The 17,557-nt window shown below is 38.4% G+C and overlaps 1 protein-coding gene across 1 annotated transcript in view; it reads left to right on the top strand.

Moving 5' to 3' along the window:
• ARHGAP10 (Rho GTPase activating protein 10) overlaps positions 1-17,557 on the top strand; it is a 155,006-nt gene that overhangs the window by 105,312 nt on the left and 32,137 nt on the right. The window contains exon 19 of the mRNA XM_009280245.2: positions 10,886-11,036. Coding sequence (XP_009278520.1) covers positions 10,886-11,036 — 151 coding nt within the window. The remainder of the gene's footprint in view (positions 1-10,885; positions 11,037-17,557) is intronic.

Raw genomic sequence — 17,557 nt, 5'->3', positions numbered from 1 at the left:
TTTATGATTTTTTTAAACTAAAGGGAAGAGAAGAATTTAATACTACTGAGCTCTTAAGCCAACATCAACTTCATGTAGTAATACTTGGAAAATCTTTAGTCTTAAAACATATTACAGTGCATAATACATGCAATAGTTGTGAGACAGAAGAAATGGAAGCAGGTGAAGTCAGTTGTTGGTTTGAGAGTAGGAAGTGGCACAGTCAGGTGTGGCACGTGTCTCCACTTAGCAATCACTGCATGTTTAAAGCAGTTCTGTTGCAGGTAAATGCTTTAGGGTACAGCGGCACTGCCATCATCTAAACTAAGACTATTTTTTGACAACACAGCAGATCTTTTGAAGTCGTGGTAAAGGGACATATGAGAAATACTAAAGAGGGCTTGTTTCAGCTTTCGTGTTGCTTTGCCTTTGGCTGCAACGGAGGACCAAGAAGCAATGCATTGTAATTGTGGTGGTTTGCTGTGGTGTAGCAATTTGAAACTTCCCCAAGCTGAACGTTTCTCAAGTCAACAAGCGTTTGACTTGGAGGGAGAAAAAATTACAGTTTGCGAAGAAACACATGAGCTTCAGTTCAGGAAGGTATTCAGCATGTGCTTAACTTTAAGCACGTAACTAATCAGAAGTGTCATTGAAACTATTCCTGAACTTAATTCCAATTACATGCCTTAATGATTGGCTGAGTCTAAAGCAGAAAGGGCAGCAGGCAAAACAAAGAAATTCATCATGGTTTCTGGTAGAAGTCACAGCAGCTCTTTCATTCCACTATAGTGTGTGCAAACTCTTTAAACCCTTTCTCTGCCCTGTGGATAGCAGAAAGCCCTTCCATGTGAGACGCACACATGGTGTGGTAAATTGACTGCAAATCTTTTTTTTTGTTTGTTTAAAAGACTACAGTTTTCTAAATCTTAATGTGGTTTATGCATAGTAAGAAGACTGTATATCAAATCTCCACTCACGTTTGTGACTGCAGTTGATGACATTAAAAGGAACTGAGTCTGGATCAATACCTGGATTGGTATGCTGTTAGACTGCTCCAAAAGAAACAAAACATGTACTGTGAGTAACCATATTAGATTACAAAAAAAAAAAAAATCAAAACAAAAGTCATGTTCTCAGGGATAGAAGCAGTCTGCTGAGATGCTGCACTACAAATACGTGGCACGTACAAATAATATGGACACAGACTTCTGCCTTCTTGATTTGCCTACGTTATTTCCAGTTAATTTTGGGAAACTTGCCTCAACTTTATATGAAATTTCAAAGTGATACAGATCTCATCTTCCACTGCCCACAGGCAATGTTCCTAAGTAAGTAAACCGAAATGATGATAAGGGAGTGGAATTCAGTTGACTAACATTTGCTTCAGTCTTGATGGTCAGGGTGCTGTGCTTGCATGTGTGGAGGAGGAGGCAAGGGAGAAGTCCTTATGGAGAATGCTAAAATGGATGTTCTGAAATAAAATTTTGTTAGTCAAAGAAACTATTCTGTGAAATGCTGCAGGGGGCATGGAGAGGGGAAAAGTTGTTGCACTCCCGAAGAGTTTAAAAAGTAAATTCTTATGCAGAAGCTGTGTGACATAAGAATTATACTATATTGCAGCTTTCAATGGTAAGTGAAGTATTGAATTTACAAACTTTTTTTTTCTTTATATTGGCTAAACTGACCTGAATGCCATCCTGTCTGGTCATTGCTAATGGATAATAGCATAATATGTGCTTGTGTTTTTGTACGTACTCTTCAGAATTCTAGTAAGTTTTTGCCTTACCAGAGAGGTTAGTGTATTTCAAACCATTTAACAGATTTTTGAATAAACAAGATGTGGCAGTCAGCTGATAATACTTTATTTCCAATATTTTCAATGTTTTTTATTTACACTAATGAAGCATCAGTACTTCATTGCGGAGGGTGCTGGACATACAAATGAAAAATACGTTCTTTGCCTCCAAAGACCCTACAGTCATAATGTAAGATTAAAAAAATGTATTTTAACAAAAACAAAGAGCAGAAAATATTGTACAAAGCAATGATGATATAAATCCTTGTAATGGCGGCAGGGAACTCTGGAGAAGAAAGTACTGGTGAGGCTATGTGGTTGGCTACAGTTGGAACAGTGTCATTTGCAAAGATCTTGACATTTCATTCTGATGCTTTGTACAATGGCAATGTGGTAGGGGGTCCAATGTAGGTTTTTATTCTCAATATATAATTATTTATATTTCTGTTCATAAATTTTGTAGAAAACTTGGTGTGACAGATATATATTTATTTGTATTTGTGTGTGTGTATAAATGTTTATAAGTGTATATTTGCAAATGAAGGGGAGATCATGTTTACCTGTGGTGTGTTTGGCCACGGTTGTTGCTTTTGCTGGCTCCTGACTTAGGTTTCTAAGTGCTGCCTTTTATCTTCTCAGGACTTCTCACATTCCTTGCAAGAGAAAATACGTGCAAACATTCTCTTTCTGCATTATTTTCCATTTAGTAACTAGGAGTATGTTATGTTTCAGAAAGCTAGGTAATTAGATTGACTATTTAATCTTTTAATTTGAAGGCACTTTTTTTTTGTTATTTTAGGTATTTCCTATAACTAAACAAGATACACAAAGCTATTTTGTGTAGCTGTAATAGGGAAGGACAACCTTTTTAAAATACTCTCCTCCTCGGTGTGAGTTACAGTAGGTGAGCATGAAGAGGAGGTGAATCTGCTGTTTCTGCTGGTGCGGTGGAAAAATGTGTAGGTATTTCAAGCCTGGTGTATGGTTAACTCTCTCATTTCCTTCAATGAATAAAATGCATTGGTTGATAGCCATGAATGGGCTGGTATCAGGAACGTTCTTCCCATGAATTGTTAAAAGGTGGAGCGAGATGCAATACAGTGGAAGCTGCAGTCTTTGTATCAGGAGTGCTACTTTTAGAAAGGCTGAGTCAACAAACTCATAATTCGCAAGTGATCAAAGGACACACATTTTTAACCTTGGTATGTGTTGTGGTGGTGTTTTTTTTTTCATCCTTTCACAGCTGTCCTCCAGACTGTAATGTCATGTTTTACAGGCTATGTTTAGTTTCTTCTAAAGATGTGAACTACATGGTTCAAGGTAGTCAGGCCAAATGAGTGGCTATTAGGGTCTACAGATACATCAGGTTTGTCGGAAAATTCCCTCAGTTCTTTTGTCACTCTCATAGTTTGCAGTTTGCCCAGAGCTCTAATTCCTTTTGTATTAAGAGGAGCAGATAGCAGATATTCCAATTTTAGTATGAGATTGAGACTCACAGTGTCCACAAATCCCTAAAAGCCGTGTTTCATTTGGGTATGCGTAGTCAGGCTGCTAGGCAGATAGTCTCAGCAAATGGTATCTTTGCAATGAAGAAAAGGCTGTCTTGGATGGATTTATTTATTTATTTATTTATAGAGCTTTGTGGTTTGGCTCACAGCCAAGGATGTTTCCTGTTTCTAGTTTTGACTTATGCCCAGTTACTTTTCAGTCTGCATCCTCTGTTGCACTGTAACTAGATAGAGTGTGCCAGTCAACATCAAGAGCATGCTTTCTGGTTGGTGGCCCTCTAGAGGCTTAGCTTCAGGTATCTTTCGACTCTTGATCTGAATCTTTTTTTTTTTTTTTCAAATATAATGATTGTGAATATGTATAAAGGTGTTTTGTGGTTTGTAGTGGAATTCAAGCCTCAAAATCCAAAGCCTCAGAAAATCTGCATCCTGTGCAATCTCGTAGAAGCCAGTGCACAGCAAATCATATTTTACAGTGTATAGACGCTGAAGCGCAAAAGTCAGGATAACTACTTCGAGGCAGGCACACCTGTATTGGAGTGGATACAATGGTAACCTCGGGGAGGTAAGTTACTTAAGGATTCTAATTAAGTTGTTGATAATTTTTATTGAAGATTTTGTAAACCTTTTTCAAAAATATTTAATATGATTTTTAGAAATCAACTTTATCACATTTTGTACACTGAACACAGATTCTGTTTAGATGTCAAGAATTTCTAGTGCATGTATTTTATATTTATTGAATCACGTGCTTGAGAACCAGAAGAAATGGATCATGTTGCCTAAAACCAGAAATGAAACAGGTTGATCTAACATTGTCCATAGTAAAGCAAAATGCAAAAAAGTAAGAAACTACAGTAGCAAAGGATCATTTTTTTTTAAAGATTTCAATACACTAGAAATTTTATAAAATTGTTAGAATTGGTGCAGAAATCAGTTTTGAAATAAAACTTTTGTCCTAGCTCTCCAGAAGTTGATCTTTTGTAATTTCTATTATGATTAAACTTTTAATAGCTCCAATTAGCTTCTGCAATCCCTTCAAACAGGGGAAAAAAAATCTAGAACTGTTCATCTTATTGAATGTGTGTTTTACTATTAAAAAATGGATTACAATTTCTTCAAACAGGGGAAAAAAAATCTAGAACTGATCATCTTATTGAATGTGTGTTTTACTATTAAATGGATTACAACAATTAGTGGCTAGTGGTTACAATTAGTGGCTGAGCTACCGCAATGTATTTTAAGTTGCTTATTTTCACCTTGCACTTTCTGAAATGCTTATATCTACAGTAAAATTATAACTTGACATAAAAGACGTTGTTGCTTTATGTTTGCAGAAAATGGCAAAAAGAATGGCACAACCACTATCTGAATTATCTCAAGAGGAAAAAAAGCTTAGAAAGTCTATTGGGGTAAGAGCACACTATGAACCACTAGGGACAGTTGGCCTCTTTTTTTGAGCATTTTTGTCTCTAATATAAATATATGGTTTTTGGTTTTGTACAGGTTGCTGGATCTAACCTGAATTGGGCTTGCATTACACTGAAAAGAAGCTAAGTCAAGAAAAGACCATGGTGATGATCAGTTTCTCTTGCATTATCCCATTAGCTGCTAATTTATAAAATATTATTTGATCAGCATATATTATAGCCAATTGTCATGGAAATGCAAGGAATACCATAGCTGTAAAATGTATAAGGGCAGAGCAGATATGTGGCCTAGGTGGATGGCATTTTATATTGTTCAATAAACATTAGTCAAAGTGTCTGTGTGCATTTATTTACCAACTGCAAATCAAGTATGTATTGAAGGGAAATTGCCCAAATAAAAACTTGTACTGATGATGTTCTTGTCTTGAGAAATACTGTCCTCTAAAAAATATGATTGTAGTAGTGAAGGCTATACCACTAGCCGAATTTCAAAGAATTTGGAATGACCTTGCAGGTTCTAGCCTCCTTTGCATTAGACAGCGACTTCTGGTACTCTGATTCTTGTTCGTGGGTTCAAAGGAAATAGATGCATGTTCTGTGTAGTAGGTGTTATAAGAGTGAATGGGGTTTTGTCTTGCAACAAAATCAAGGCACAGCTTTAAGCTGTTAATGATTTTTTATAAGTTTATCCTCATTAGCTCTATTACTAAGCCTCCAGTTTTTTCTCCCCTCTTTTTCATCCCACTCTGTCCTTGCTGTTTGCCTCCCACTGATTTTTAGAGGAAATTTTAATTACCCCAGTGATACAAAGCAGACAGAGATGACCTGATGTCTGGGTCTTTTCCTAAAGTGATTCCTGGCAAGCATACTGAAATTCATTAATTAGTTCTGCTTGAGACCAGAAAGAACAGATCAGTATTCTCTTGTAGCAGCAGAATCTAATGTACATTTCCATGTACAGCTATACATCTAGTCATAAACTCATGGAATAGGCCAAGTTAAATCCTCCCAGCCATGGGTTTTTTGAATTTCTAAAATCGGCTCTAGTAAGAGCTCAGGATCTAGAGTCCAACGCTGTTGTTGCAGATTAAGGGGAATCTGGCAGCATTCCTTGGGCTGCTGCCATGTGGATCTGCTGGTAGAATACAGTATGATATGTTGAATTTGGCTCATTACTCTCAAGAAATACTTCCATAGACGTTGTGGGACACAGGTTTAGGAATTGGAATGGTTTTATGTAGGGATGGTCTTGGGCTCACTGCTCTAGACAGAGCTGTTATTAGCGGTGTATATCCAAGATGGTTTGTGGTTTGTTTAGCCTTGTAAAGTATCCATTTTGTACTATTGCATAGAGAGAAATAGGTCAAACATACTAGTGTTTGAAATTGCTCGACAAGAGTCTCATCTTTTTTGTTGTAACTTTTACACTGCAGGTTTGAAGACTGATCCACCACTTAAGTCAGTGTGCACTCTGAAATTCTGCTTTCATGTAAGATCAGACCCAAACAGCCATTTAAAATACCGGACTAACTGGGATAGGACTAACGGTTGGATTTGTTGCTTGATAAAATTTTGAGTGCTACATGTGTTAGTTTTCTCCCATATGTAAATTGTTTCACTTAGCTTCTGAGTTTGCCCCCAAGTAGGTCAATAGCAGGATGCCAGTGCTTTTGAGAACTAAATTGTAGAGAACTGATATTCTAGAAATCTAATGCAGTTTGGCCACAGTCTCAAAAACTGTGTAACACTGGATGTGACTGTGAAGTCCTTAAACTTTGAGGTTGGTTTAGTACATTTTTATTGCTTCTTGAATGAGATAATTCAACGAGTAGACTTCATTCTTGTCTTTATACAGGCATTAGTCTAAGCTGTGGTAACTTCTGCAATCCAGATGAGTGATGGTGGTAGATCTGACTTTTACTTGAAGGGAGGCTTTTTTTGGAGTAGCAAAGAGACCTTCTATTAAATAGCATGTTTCAATCCTGTTCTTCCATGGGAGGGTTTCCATCTGATTGGATATGCGTGGTTGCCTCGCCATGCATCTGATAGCAACAGCTTGCAGTGCAAGAAGATATTCTGAAACTTAGTCAGGTGTGGTCCCATGCTTGTTGTGCAAGTCAGTCAAAACACAACAATGTTAGTACCATTTCAGGTGCTCACATTGTGTGTGTATGATTTTGAATTCCGTCTTCTGTGCATACGCAGTGTGCTTCTGACAACAGGTCAACTCACAGCAGGCATCTTTTATTAGCTGTGAAACATTTATACTTCAATGGCATTTAAATAATTAATAAGGCTAGAAGCAAATTTGAATAAAACCAAAACCAAAAAACTTTTCTCCCCACAACTGAAATAAAGCGTGCCTCCATCCCCCCATTCTCAGGCAGACGTTACAATGCTGCTGTCAGTGCAGCAGACAAATATCCATTAAGGCACGATGAAAAGCACTTGTCTATTTAAGTGAAAATAAAGTAAGAAAGAGAAGCTGAATGCTGTATGTGCACACCTTAGGGCAGAGGTTGACCCTCTGCTTGCTTTTCAGATGCTCGCCTTTGCAAAACTGTGGTATGAGCTGTAGCTTTGGCCTCAACAGAAAGAGATTGCTGCTGCTGAAAAAGCAGGTCTAGTTATGGATGAGCTGTACTGGATTTTATTTTCCTACTGAAAAGATAAAAGAAAATACCAAAGTAGGGATGAACACAAATATAAGCTGCTTGAAAGGGCAAAAATGACCCCAGATATGCTTTTTCATGCAACACATGAGGGCAGGATGTTTCCTGTTTCTTTTATATAAAAAAACCCCTAGTGATCTTTCTAGTGGTGGTTGTGTGTGTCATTTCTGGGGGGTGTTTTGTTTGTTTGTTTGTTTTTGTGTGTCTCAGAATCCTCCAAGACAACTCATGATACTTGGTGATTTCATTGCTGAGTTATGACAATTAGTCTCAATTTGCTCTGCATGGGTAAATTTGCTCTGCAGATAGTCAAGAGGTTGCATTCTCTAGTTCATATCTAAATACGTCTTTCAGGAATCCCTTTCTTCTCTGTGGAGACAGATATTGAATATGAGCACAAGGAAGAAAGCGTTACAGCTTGTAACATTGCATCAGAGAAACGTAGGAGTGAGAGGATGGAGTTCGTGTGGACCCTTGCCCTGGTCCCAGGGAGGTGATCTCTGCTCTCTAGAAAGCAATATACTACTTACTGACCTAATCCCAGAAATGAAACTTCCCAACCCCAATCTGTTATAACACGAAGTCGAGAGCAGAGTGAGGTAAAATAGGGGATGGGCCTGATGCCCGCCTGAGTGTCTTGTCTGCAGAAGGGAACTTAGACTGCCTGCCATCAGCCCAGCGCTGTGGCTGGGTAGCACTGGGTTGCACTGAGCAGCGCTGTTGGGAAACATTCGTGCACAGCTCTGCCATTAAAAAAATTAAAAGTAGAGGTGATATGCTTATCCTGACAGTGACAGAGAGGACTCAGTACCCCTAACTTATGTTTTATTAGGGGAGAGAGAACTATTCTGGGCAGCTCATGATTACCTGCCACCGGTATCACTATGAAGTTAACTAGCATGTACTGGACTGCCACTGTTTGAAGTGTGACTTCACTGCTCTCTTGTTATTTCTCCTGTTTATTGTATAGGGGTTTTTCCCCCGTGAAACAGAACAAACCACCAACTGTTTTTTTCAGATCACATAGCTACTTGCAATTAGAAATCTACTTGGATTCATACCGGTCTCCAATTCATTATCCTGTTGCCTGTCTGGCACTGAGTATCATTGAGTAAGGATTGCCTTTATGGTTTTCTTGATTGTATTTTGCTTTTGTGACTTTTAGTTTCTCATGCTAATGGTTTTGGAAGAGTATATTGAAATATTTGTGAGATGAGGAAAAAACACTTAAGAACTTCACTGCAACCTGTGCAAGTCACCTAAATGCATACAAGAAAACTCATCTCTTATGAAGTACTCCTGGGGAATACTTGTTCTTCTCTTATTAATGATCATTTCAGTGGAGATGCATGGATAAGGCTGTACAAATAAACACAGCTGCGGAATGTGACATAGTAAAAAACATGGTGAAACCTCTTGGCAGAGTGTTATTTACCAGAGAGCCCAAATGCAACACTTAGTTCATGGAAAAGATGGCATTTAAAGTTTTGGTACTTTTGAATTTTTCAGAAGCAAATATTTATCTCTAAAACTGCTCAGTCTAGCTTTGTATTTACACATAAGGGGGCAGTGTGGTACTGTTAGCCAAGTGCCATGTAGGTGCATGTTAGATTTCATTTTTATATATTGCATCGTGTTTTAAGAAATGGCTTTAGCACTCTGAGCACAATTAGAGCTTTGTCACTGTCTGAGAGTCCTGCCGTGTCTGTACTGTGGAGAACCAGGTTGGACTGTTTCCTTTCTTCTTTATAAACATTTTGTTTTTAGAGAGTTCTTTGCACTACTTTGGCGCTCTCTCGTAATCCCTTGTTCATAGGCATGTGAAGGAGTGGGAGCCGTTTTTCTTAACACTGGTATGGGGAAGTTCAAATTACATCATTTTACCTCCCCCACAGCAACATTCACTTATTGGGAAGGAAGGTAGTATTTCCACTGGAGCTTTCCTTTGCACACCATATATAGGCTTCCGGCCCACTGCTGCTCCGTTTTGGCAATATGATCATTCTTCCACAGTTTTCATGGAAAATGGTGTTTCTGATTATTTTATACCAGCACAGTCTTCTACCTGCCAGTACAAGAGTGATGATTAAGCAGCTATAAGCCCGTGTATACATGGGTTCTTGGGTCATCTTATTCCTACACATGTTAATATTCAGGGTTAACAAGCCAGGATATGATGGCATGTAGAGTTTCTTACATTTTTAACACGATGTCTTGCGTGCCTTACTGCAGGATGCTTAGGGCATTTTTCTCACCTGTAGAGAAGCCTGGCTGGCTTTTAGCTTCATGCTGCACCTGACATATGCTGTAATAATCCAAAAGTGTGTATCTGTGGCATCTCTTTATACTTTCTGCATGAATTTCTACTGCATAAAAAGCTTCTCCTTCAAAGATTTGTTATGAGTCTCCTCTTTATAGTATTTCCTATACAGATATGTGGCAATGTAAAGTTGCAGAGTAAAAGAACACCATATACTGTTTCATTATATCTTGTTATATTACCGTGTTGTGTTGCTGTAAGGTGTCGTACAGACACAGGGCTTTTCTTGTACAGCTGCTGTTTGTGTTTTTCTTTATCTGCTGGTTTGTCTTTGATGAAATACGTATTAAGCTAATTTGTTCATGTGTGAATCTGCCATGATCAATTGTAAAAGGCTGCTGTTAAATTGTACATCAGCATACTGATAATTTTCTGGAAGTAAATCAGCATCATTAGACTGTATCCTATATGTGACAGTTAAAGTCACATACAGAAATGCTATCAGGTTGAGCAAATCTGCGTTGCTGGTTAATCCAGAGAGAAATGACATGGTATTTTGTATGGAGTGGTGATATGCTAATGGTCATGACTCAAAACATAAAATGATGACAAGAAATGCAGTCCTTTTTATATGCATCTTTGTGAATATCATAATTTAATATAAATGTGACTCAATATGCAATAGTTAACTGAAAAAATTCTCACATGGTATGTTACTATGGTATCCCTCACTAAAAACCCCTTCCCTCAAAATCTTCCCCTTGCTCTCTTCAAGAGCATGTTTGGTTTTTTTAAATTAAAAAGGCTGATATTATAATGGTATCACAAGTTTTGAAAATTAAAATGGAAATTCTGGCAAAACTATAGGTCCGAGCTAAAGCTATAAAGCTTTTTGGTTACTGGTTCATAAAGTTAGTATCCCCCTTTTTCCCCTTCCCCTCCATCCTAGCTGGCAAGCATGGCTGCAAATATTTTGTCTTTGGATTAACTGATTTGCAGCTTGGTTAATGTGTAGACAGTGCGCTTGCTTATTTTCATATTATATTATATTTATTTATTTATTTTAAAAGCACTCATTAAAGACCCACGGCATACTCCCAAACTTGAAGGAATGGATTTTTGGCTCCTGCCTGCTTTGAATGAAATCCAAAACAAATGTTGTTTGATAATGGTTTACAGTTGCATTACACAGGTTGCTCTTCGTGATAAATAATTAACACCCTTTGTGTTCTTGATTGCAGATTTTCAAAACCCTGCCTGATGCCACTTTCCCTGAGCCAATCTCTATGTCAGTATCTCCTCCAAATGCCCCACCAAGGCAATCAAGAAGGCAAGGACAGCGTATTAAGAGGCCTCTGGCTGTTTACAATCTCTGTCTTGAGCTGGATGATGGTAAGATGTTAGTAATAATTTCAGTCTTTGCAGCAGATGGGCTGTGTATCCTATCTTCAGTAGGTGCTTTCATTTCATGTTTCATTTGTATATGTGTGTGCATGCACATGCATGCTTGTTTAATTGCTTTGGAACATGTAAAGAAACAAGGAGAGTACAGAGAAAGGAGAGCATAGAGAGTACTGTCCTGTGACATATGTTTAAAAGTAGGATGAACTGTCTTAAATATGCTTTTCCCCTCTAAAAAAGAAGCAGCTCCTGTTTCTTTGGGGAAATCTTTGACCTCTACTGAAGATTACACAGCCATAAGATAAATGGAGAGAGAACTAAAATTAAAGCAAATCTTTTATGAGAAGAGCTAATGCAGTCTACAGTTAAATTCATCTGGATTAAAGGCTCAGGTCACCACTGCACTAGAGAATACTACTACTTCACTTGAATTTTCAATACCTTGATGTAACTAGCAGTAAATACTTGTAAACTTGCCTTACTGTTGCGAAGCAAAGAAAAAAAAAATCTTGCTTTTGCATGGAGTCTGCAGTAGCAACATATAGTGAGGCAAAGGGTGTATAACATCTTATATATTCTGACTGTTGGCCAGAAACATAATCATTTTCTTGAAATTTCATTGCTTGGGGGTACATACAGTACTGAGAAGGCAAGTCAGGGCTCATTTTGTGTTGCACATTTTCTCCACCCTATTCCCTTTTTCCTTCCTAATGTTGTTAGTCAATTGTCTTTTCACATGAAGAATCATGGGATCAGGGCACAAAGTCCAGTTATCAGCAAGTGAAAATAAACAGGAAGATTTTGAACTCATGCAGTAATATGAGATTCACTGATGAACTGTCATTAAATCAGTGGTCAATAGCGGTTGATTTCTTAAGGAAAGAGCACAAATACCTGCAACAGCTGTTACGTGCAGGTTTTAGAAATAAACTCAGGACTGTTTATTGTCTCAAAGCCAGTTTTACAATGAGTCTGCAAGAAATTCAACATGCCTACTGTCAGATTAGTTCACCAGAGAAATAAGTAATCTCTGTGCCTTTCTTTTCTTGCATCAAAAATGAAACTAAATGCCTTGACTAGAAGGTGTTTAAGGTGCATCTACTTAAAAAGCTTAAGCTGTGTTAATTTGAATAACATGCTACCAAAAGCTAAGAAAGCTCTCGAGCTATACCTGCAATAATAAATTTATCTTCATTTGAAAAACAAAACAAAATTGAAGCCACTCACAGAGTTGTTTACATCTAATTTTGAATGTGAATCCTGGCAGGTCGCAAGACGTAGCACAACTCCAATTCCATGCTGCAAGGTGTGCACTGAGGACTTGACTTTGACCCTAACTCAGTAGACAGAAAGTATTTGATGGATTATTTTTATTGTAAGATCCAAAAATACAGTGTTACTGTTGAAAACTGTTATAAACGTTCAAGTTCTCCTAAATACAGTCCATATTTTTGTCTAATTTGGGCATCTCAACAAAGAGAAGAACTGAGATGGTTAAAGGCTGTAATTGTTATATATCAAAAAGAAATCTGGTATTTGTCTGGGACTTCTAGTGTGGTGAATTGCAGAACAACCTAATACGTCATTATGCATGGTAGAACTGTGATGAAGGCTGAATTGCTGCAGGTGAAGTCATAGTTCCAGCGTGGATGGCACTGAGTTTCAGTGGGATCTGAAAACAATATTTCCCCTTGTAACTTCTAAAAAATATCCACTGTAGTGTCTTCAGCCACTGCTGAAGGTAGTGGTATCCTCAATCTGTTGTTGCTAGAAACTGGCTGTTGGTAGGTCCCAACTACATGTTAATGCTTATTTTATTTGTGTTTAGCCAGACAGTTGTGTCAGTAAGGTAGTCAGTAGTTGGTACAATGGTTGTTTGGCACCTGTGCAAGTATACATGGCAATACAGTACCTTGAGTTCAACTGCATCATTGCATTATCTGAGGAACTACCCCGGTGGATACAGGGTGCATAAATCAGCCAGGCTGATTAATTGTCTAGTCACTGAGTAGAGCTCAGTGCCTCCAAATATGCGCCGTGGCCTTCAGTTACTTTGTTCTTTGGAGGGGGGGGGGAAGGAATAAAAGTGAGCCTGGGCTTCATTCCATATTTACCTAGTTTCTTGGCTAACAAATGCATGTTTTATAACTGCTCTTTGGAAGATTTTATCCTGTGTGTGTTTTTAACAGGAAATTAAACATTAAACCCCTTCCCTCCCCCCTCTTTATTCACAATGGCATGAGTTAAGCACCAGGCATAAGCCAGTGTTTTGTATTTCCTGGATATGGCAAAATTATCATAATCTTGTTTTAAACCAAGTAGCTGATACATATTTATATGTAAATGTATTTGTAGACAAATATATCTCTAAAGTTATTGTAATTATATATAAATATTTTCTATGCCTTGAAACTAGAAGTATGTTGGAGACAAAATCTCTCTGTGCTGGAAAACTTCTTGAGTGTGTTTCTTTTAGGATTGTTATGCAAACCAGGAAATTGTTAGAAAAGCGGAAACAAGTCTTTTAACTATCAGCTGCTCCAGGGAGTTAACAGGCTTCAGAATCCACTGCTTGAATTGGAAATGCAGGGTTCGGGCTAGCTTTTCTTTTTAAAAGCACGTTTGCAGTCGGGAAGCTTCTTGACTGCACACAAAATGTATGCAGCAACCACCCAGAAAGGGCTGTAAGTGACATAAATATTGATAGATATAATAGCTGAAGAACACACGCTGTGTTTAACAAAAATCTTTATTTTGCCTTCTAGTAATTAGCTGTGCTGAGTTCTGATAGTGCATAGATTTTCCTTGTGCATGGCAATTAGAGGTTTAAACCTATTTGCAAACAATTCAAGTATTATATTTACTACCGTAAGGATCTTCATTTCCTGAAAGACAAACTTAAGTCACAGATGATAACTGTCTGTTTTTCTTTCAACTTCTTTCCTCTGTGGTAAGCCAGTTACTAAATTTTCACTCTGAAGTTTTTTGACATCTCAGTGTCTCAAGTAGAACTAGACTTAATGGGGAACTCTTAGCTACTTTCATACATGGCCTAAACCTGAAGTTCTTGTTTAAGCAAAATGCAGATTTGTCTGAGATTTACATTAGGATCATTTCCAGAGTTTTCTTGCCTTCTAAAATGAAGACATGGGATTTTTTTTTTTCTTTTTCTGGAAAGAGGTTTTTCCCCCTCCCGCCCGCCGCGCCCCCCCCCCCAACTATCTGAATGAATTTTAGAGTGAATTAAGTAGCAATGCCGAAACTCCAGTGGCTTACAGTCTCAGCTATGTACAAACGACTTTGCATTCTCTTTCTGTCTCTCTATGCAGAGAGAGACTGACTGTTAGCTAGAACAGGGAGTTGTTTATCCTGTTCTTCTAAAAATGTCATTGGGTCTTTCCCATTTGGACAGTCAGTATATATCAGAAGAGAGCTCTGTTTATATTTCTTCTCAAAGGCAATGCAGAGTTACAGTTTTGTTCCCTCCCAATTTTCTTTTAATTTTTATATATTTTTCTTGTCTTGTAGCAAACTAGACATTTTTTTTGTTTTGTTTTGTTTTGTTTAATCCTTTTCTGTGCCAGAGACTAAGAGATTATTAAACTATTTTGCAGGGCTACTAGAGCAACATGGCAAGAAAAGTCCTGTGTACGGTAGGCAGTATAATGCAGTCCATCCAAGATGAACAGAGTCAGCATGAGTTGCATAAATCACACCTGGAGTCAAGAAATGGGTCTTGCGTGGCAATTTGTCCAACTACAGAACAACTCATTTTCTAAACAAACCAAAATATACTACTTCAGCCACAGTGCTTGCTGATGCCTTATTCTATTTTAATACCCTCTAGGTGTCAAAATTTCTCATTGGCACATACATGGACATAGCACACTAGTATCATATGGGGGGCTGCTTTGTTTTGTTTTTAAGGCATTTGTCTCCTATCCCCCCACTCTGGAACTCGCGAGGCATATGGGGTGTTTGCGATAGCTTGCTGCTGCTGCTGTAAACTAAATGTTATATTTATAGTGCTTTAGAAAACAGATTCTTGTGTAGAATTCTAAAAGAAATAAAAATTAGAACTGCTACTTAACCCTTTAAAACTTTGTGCTAACTTGTATTACCCTCTGAAGTATTTAGGGAAGCCAAAGTATGAATGGTATGTTAGTGTTGAATAGGAGTAGCTCTCTTTGACTTTTTTTTTTGTGGGAATTGGAGTGAGACAGTGTCTTAAATAGGGTGATAAATTAATTTGCATGAACTACTGTGGCATTCAATTAAATTACTTCGTCAAAGTAAAATGTGATATATGTAATGGTTACATAGCTTCCATGCAGTATTCCCTCTTCCTCCTTCTCCCATCCCTTCCTGCCCCAAACAAATAAGTAAAAAAACATAAACTTAATTTGGAATTACTGAACATAAAACCTGGATGTTAGAGGAAGCCTTGGATTTATAATGAGGAGACTGGTCTTCGGAGCTAGAACTGCCCAGAACTGCAAGGTTGCAGGTGTGAAACCTGGCCTTGAACTCTTTCTATTTCTGAATCTGCTGCTTGGAAGTGTTTCTGTAACCTGGCACATAGTAGGGGAAATGGAAAGAAAAGCAGCAACATAGGCATATCAAAAAGCCATAAGGGCTTGCAACACTTGCTTACAAAGCTATTGTTAACAGCTGAGCAGAACACACAGCTATGCTGTTACAAAATAGGTACACCAATATTAGTTGTGAGGGGAAGATCAGGATGATTGCTGTTTGCCACGTAGAATTTAAGATAGTTTGTATTTCACCTTGCTGCAAGAATAGTTCCCGCAATTCTATGCGATCTATCACAGCTTTTTCCACTTGATGGCTCTGAGTAGGATGAGTGCTATACAAAGTAAAAGTCTTTTTGAGCTACTGCCAGTAAAGGTGAAGCTTTTTCTTAGGTAATAATGGGTATGCATAGGGTCCCAGTTTCCTATCAGATAATCAACTTCTGCTTGGAAAACTTTGGGTCCATAGAAGGTACTTATTTTCTTGGAGGTATGGAATAATTTTGGTCCATGCTTTGTATACACAATATACATTGTCTGGCCATTGTTATACCTGTGAGTAATCTACTTGCTACAGCCTACTTGCTGCACAGTTATCTGAAATCGAATTTAACTGTCATAATGTAGTAAACATCTCTTAACTTTTATTTCTTTTCAAATGATGTGTGTCAAATCTTCATGGTTGGTGTGAGAATTGCCTTAGTATCGCTGCCAGTGCTTGTCCACTTTCAGTATATGAAATCCAGAGGCTGAAAAAGTGTTCAAAGTAAACACATCCACATGTGCACACAGACGCACACAACGGGAATCAGAGGTGTAGGGAAAGGGAATTTGAATAGACTTAAAACTCAAATCTGAATTTAAAGAAGGAATGGGGAGTTCAGGAGAAAGGGTCAGTCTTTCCTTGAGGCCAGGCATTATTAAAAATCTCTGATCTCCTGTAATAATTCTTCATCTCTCTAATTCTCTACCTTCTGCACACAGACATGCAAGGGCACATAATACTGTAAGAAGGCCAATTTGGCATGCTAAAAGCCATTAATCCCCAGGCATGGAAGTCACTGACGTATCTTTGCTACATGCCAGCTGTGCCCTGGCCAACCTCTGTTGGTTGAAAGTAAATGCTCTCACCCAGCACACGAGTATAAGTAGAATGAAGACTTGAAGCTGTTCAGCTCTTCACTCAGTTTCCTATGGATGAGAGTGTGTGTTTCACTGAATAAGGTGTTTCCTCACACAGGGTGCTCTTGCTTCCCTTCACTGGTGACAAGGATAGGAGAGAAGATCTTGGAGGGGGGAGGTGGTGAACTTTCTGAAAGGCTGATATGCAAGTTAGAAAATATGATTCCTCTTCCTGTTTTGCTCCCACTCTGTCAGTGTTTTTCATTTGGTCAGAAAAAAATGTATTCTTGTTCTTCTGTTGGCTTCTGGAATTCTTTGTCCTATTTGGTTGTCTTTTTCCCATTTATTTTCTGTTTTCTTCTTTTGACAGTCGCACTTAGTGCAAGGTGAATTACCTTACTACCACTTCTTTCCTTCCCAACTGTACTTTTGCAACTTGCTGAACCAACAGGGAGATTGAAGGAGTACTTAGGGGATATCATGGAGAAGTAATAGTGGTGGGACTAGCTTGGCTAGGATTGCAGTCACATCTAAGACTACTTGACTGGGGCCAAGTGAATTAGCCTCGGAGACCGTGTTAGTGGGAATCTGCAAGCAAGAAGATGCATGATACCTTGTAAGTTTGGTATCCCACTGAGCAAGTGGGTTTCTGTTGTTCTGTAATGGGGATGCAAATTCAGTGGTGATGAGTGTGCTCACTTCTTCTGTCTCCCTGGCCGTTAACACTGCTTGGTGCTGCCTGTGTGCTGCCTAGCCTCCTTCATCCATTTCCACAGCCTCCCTTCCACAGTGCAGCTGAGTCCTACCCTGAGCCCTTGCCAGATGTGCAAAACAATGCGCCGCCCCCACCCCCCCCCC

This window comes from Aptenodytes forsteri, unplaced genomic scaffold (assembly GCF_000699145.1).
Source record: "Aptenodytes forsteri isolate BGI_AS27 unplaced genomic scaffold, ASM69914v1 Scaffold227, whole genome shotgun sequence".
NCBI classification, from domain to species: Eukaryota; Metazoa; Chordata; class Aves; order Sphenisciformes; family Spheniscidae; genus Aptenodytes; species Aptenodytes forsteri.
Note: the sequence above shows the minus strand (reverse complement) of the source record. Positions and strands in the feature narration are given on the sequence as shown.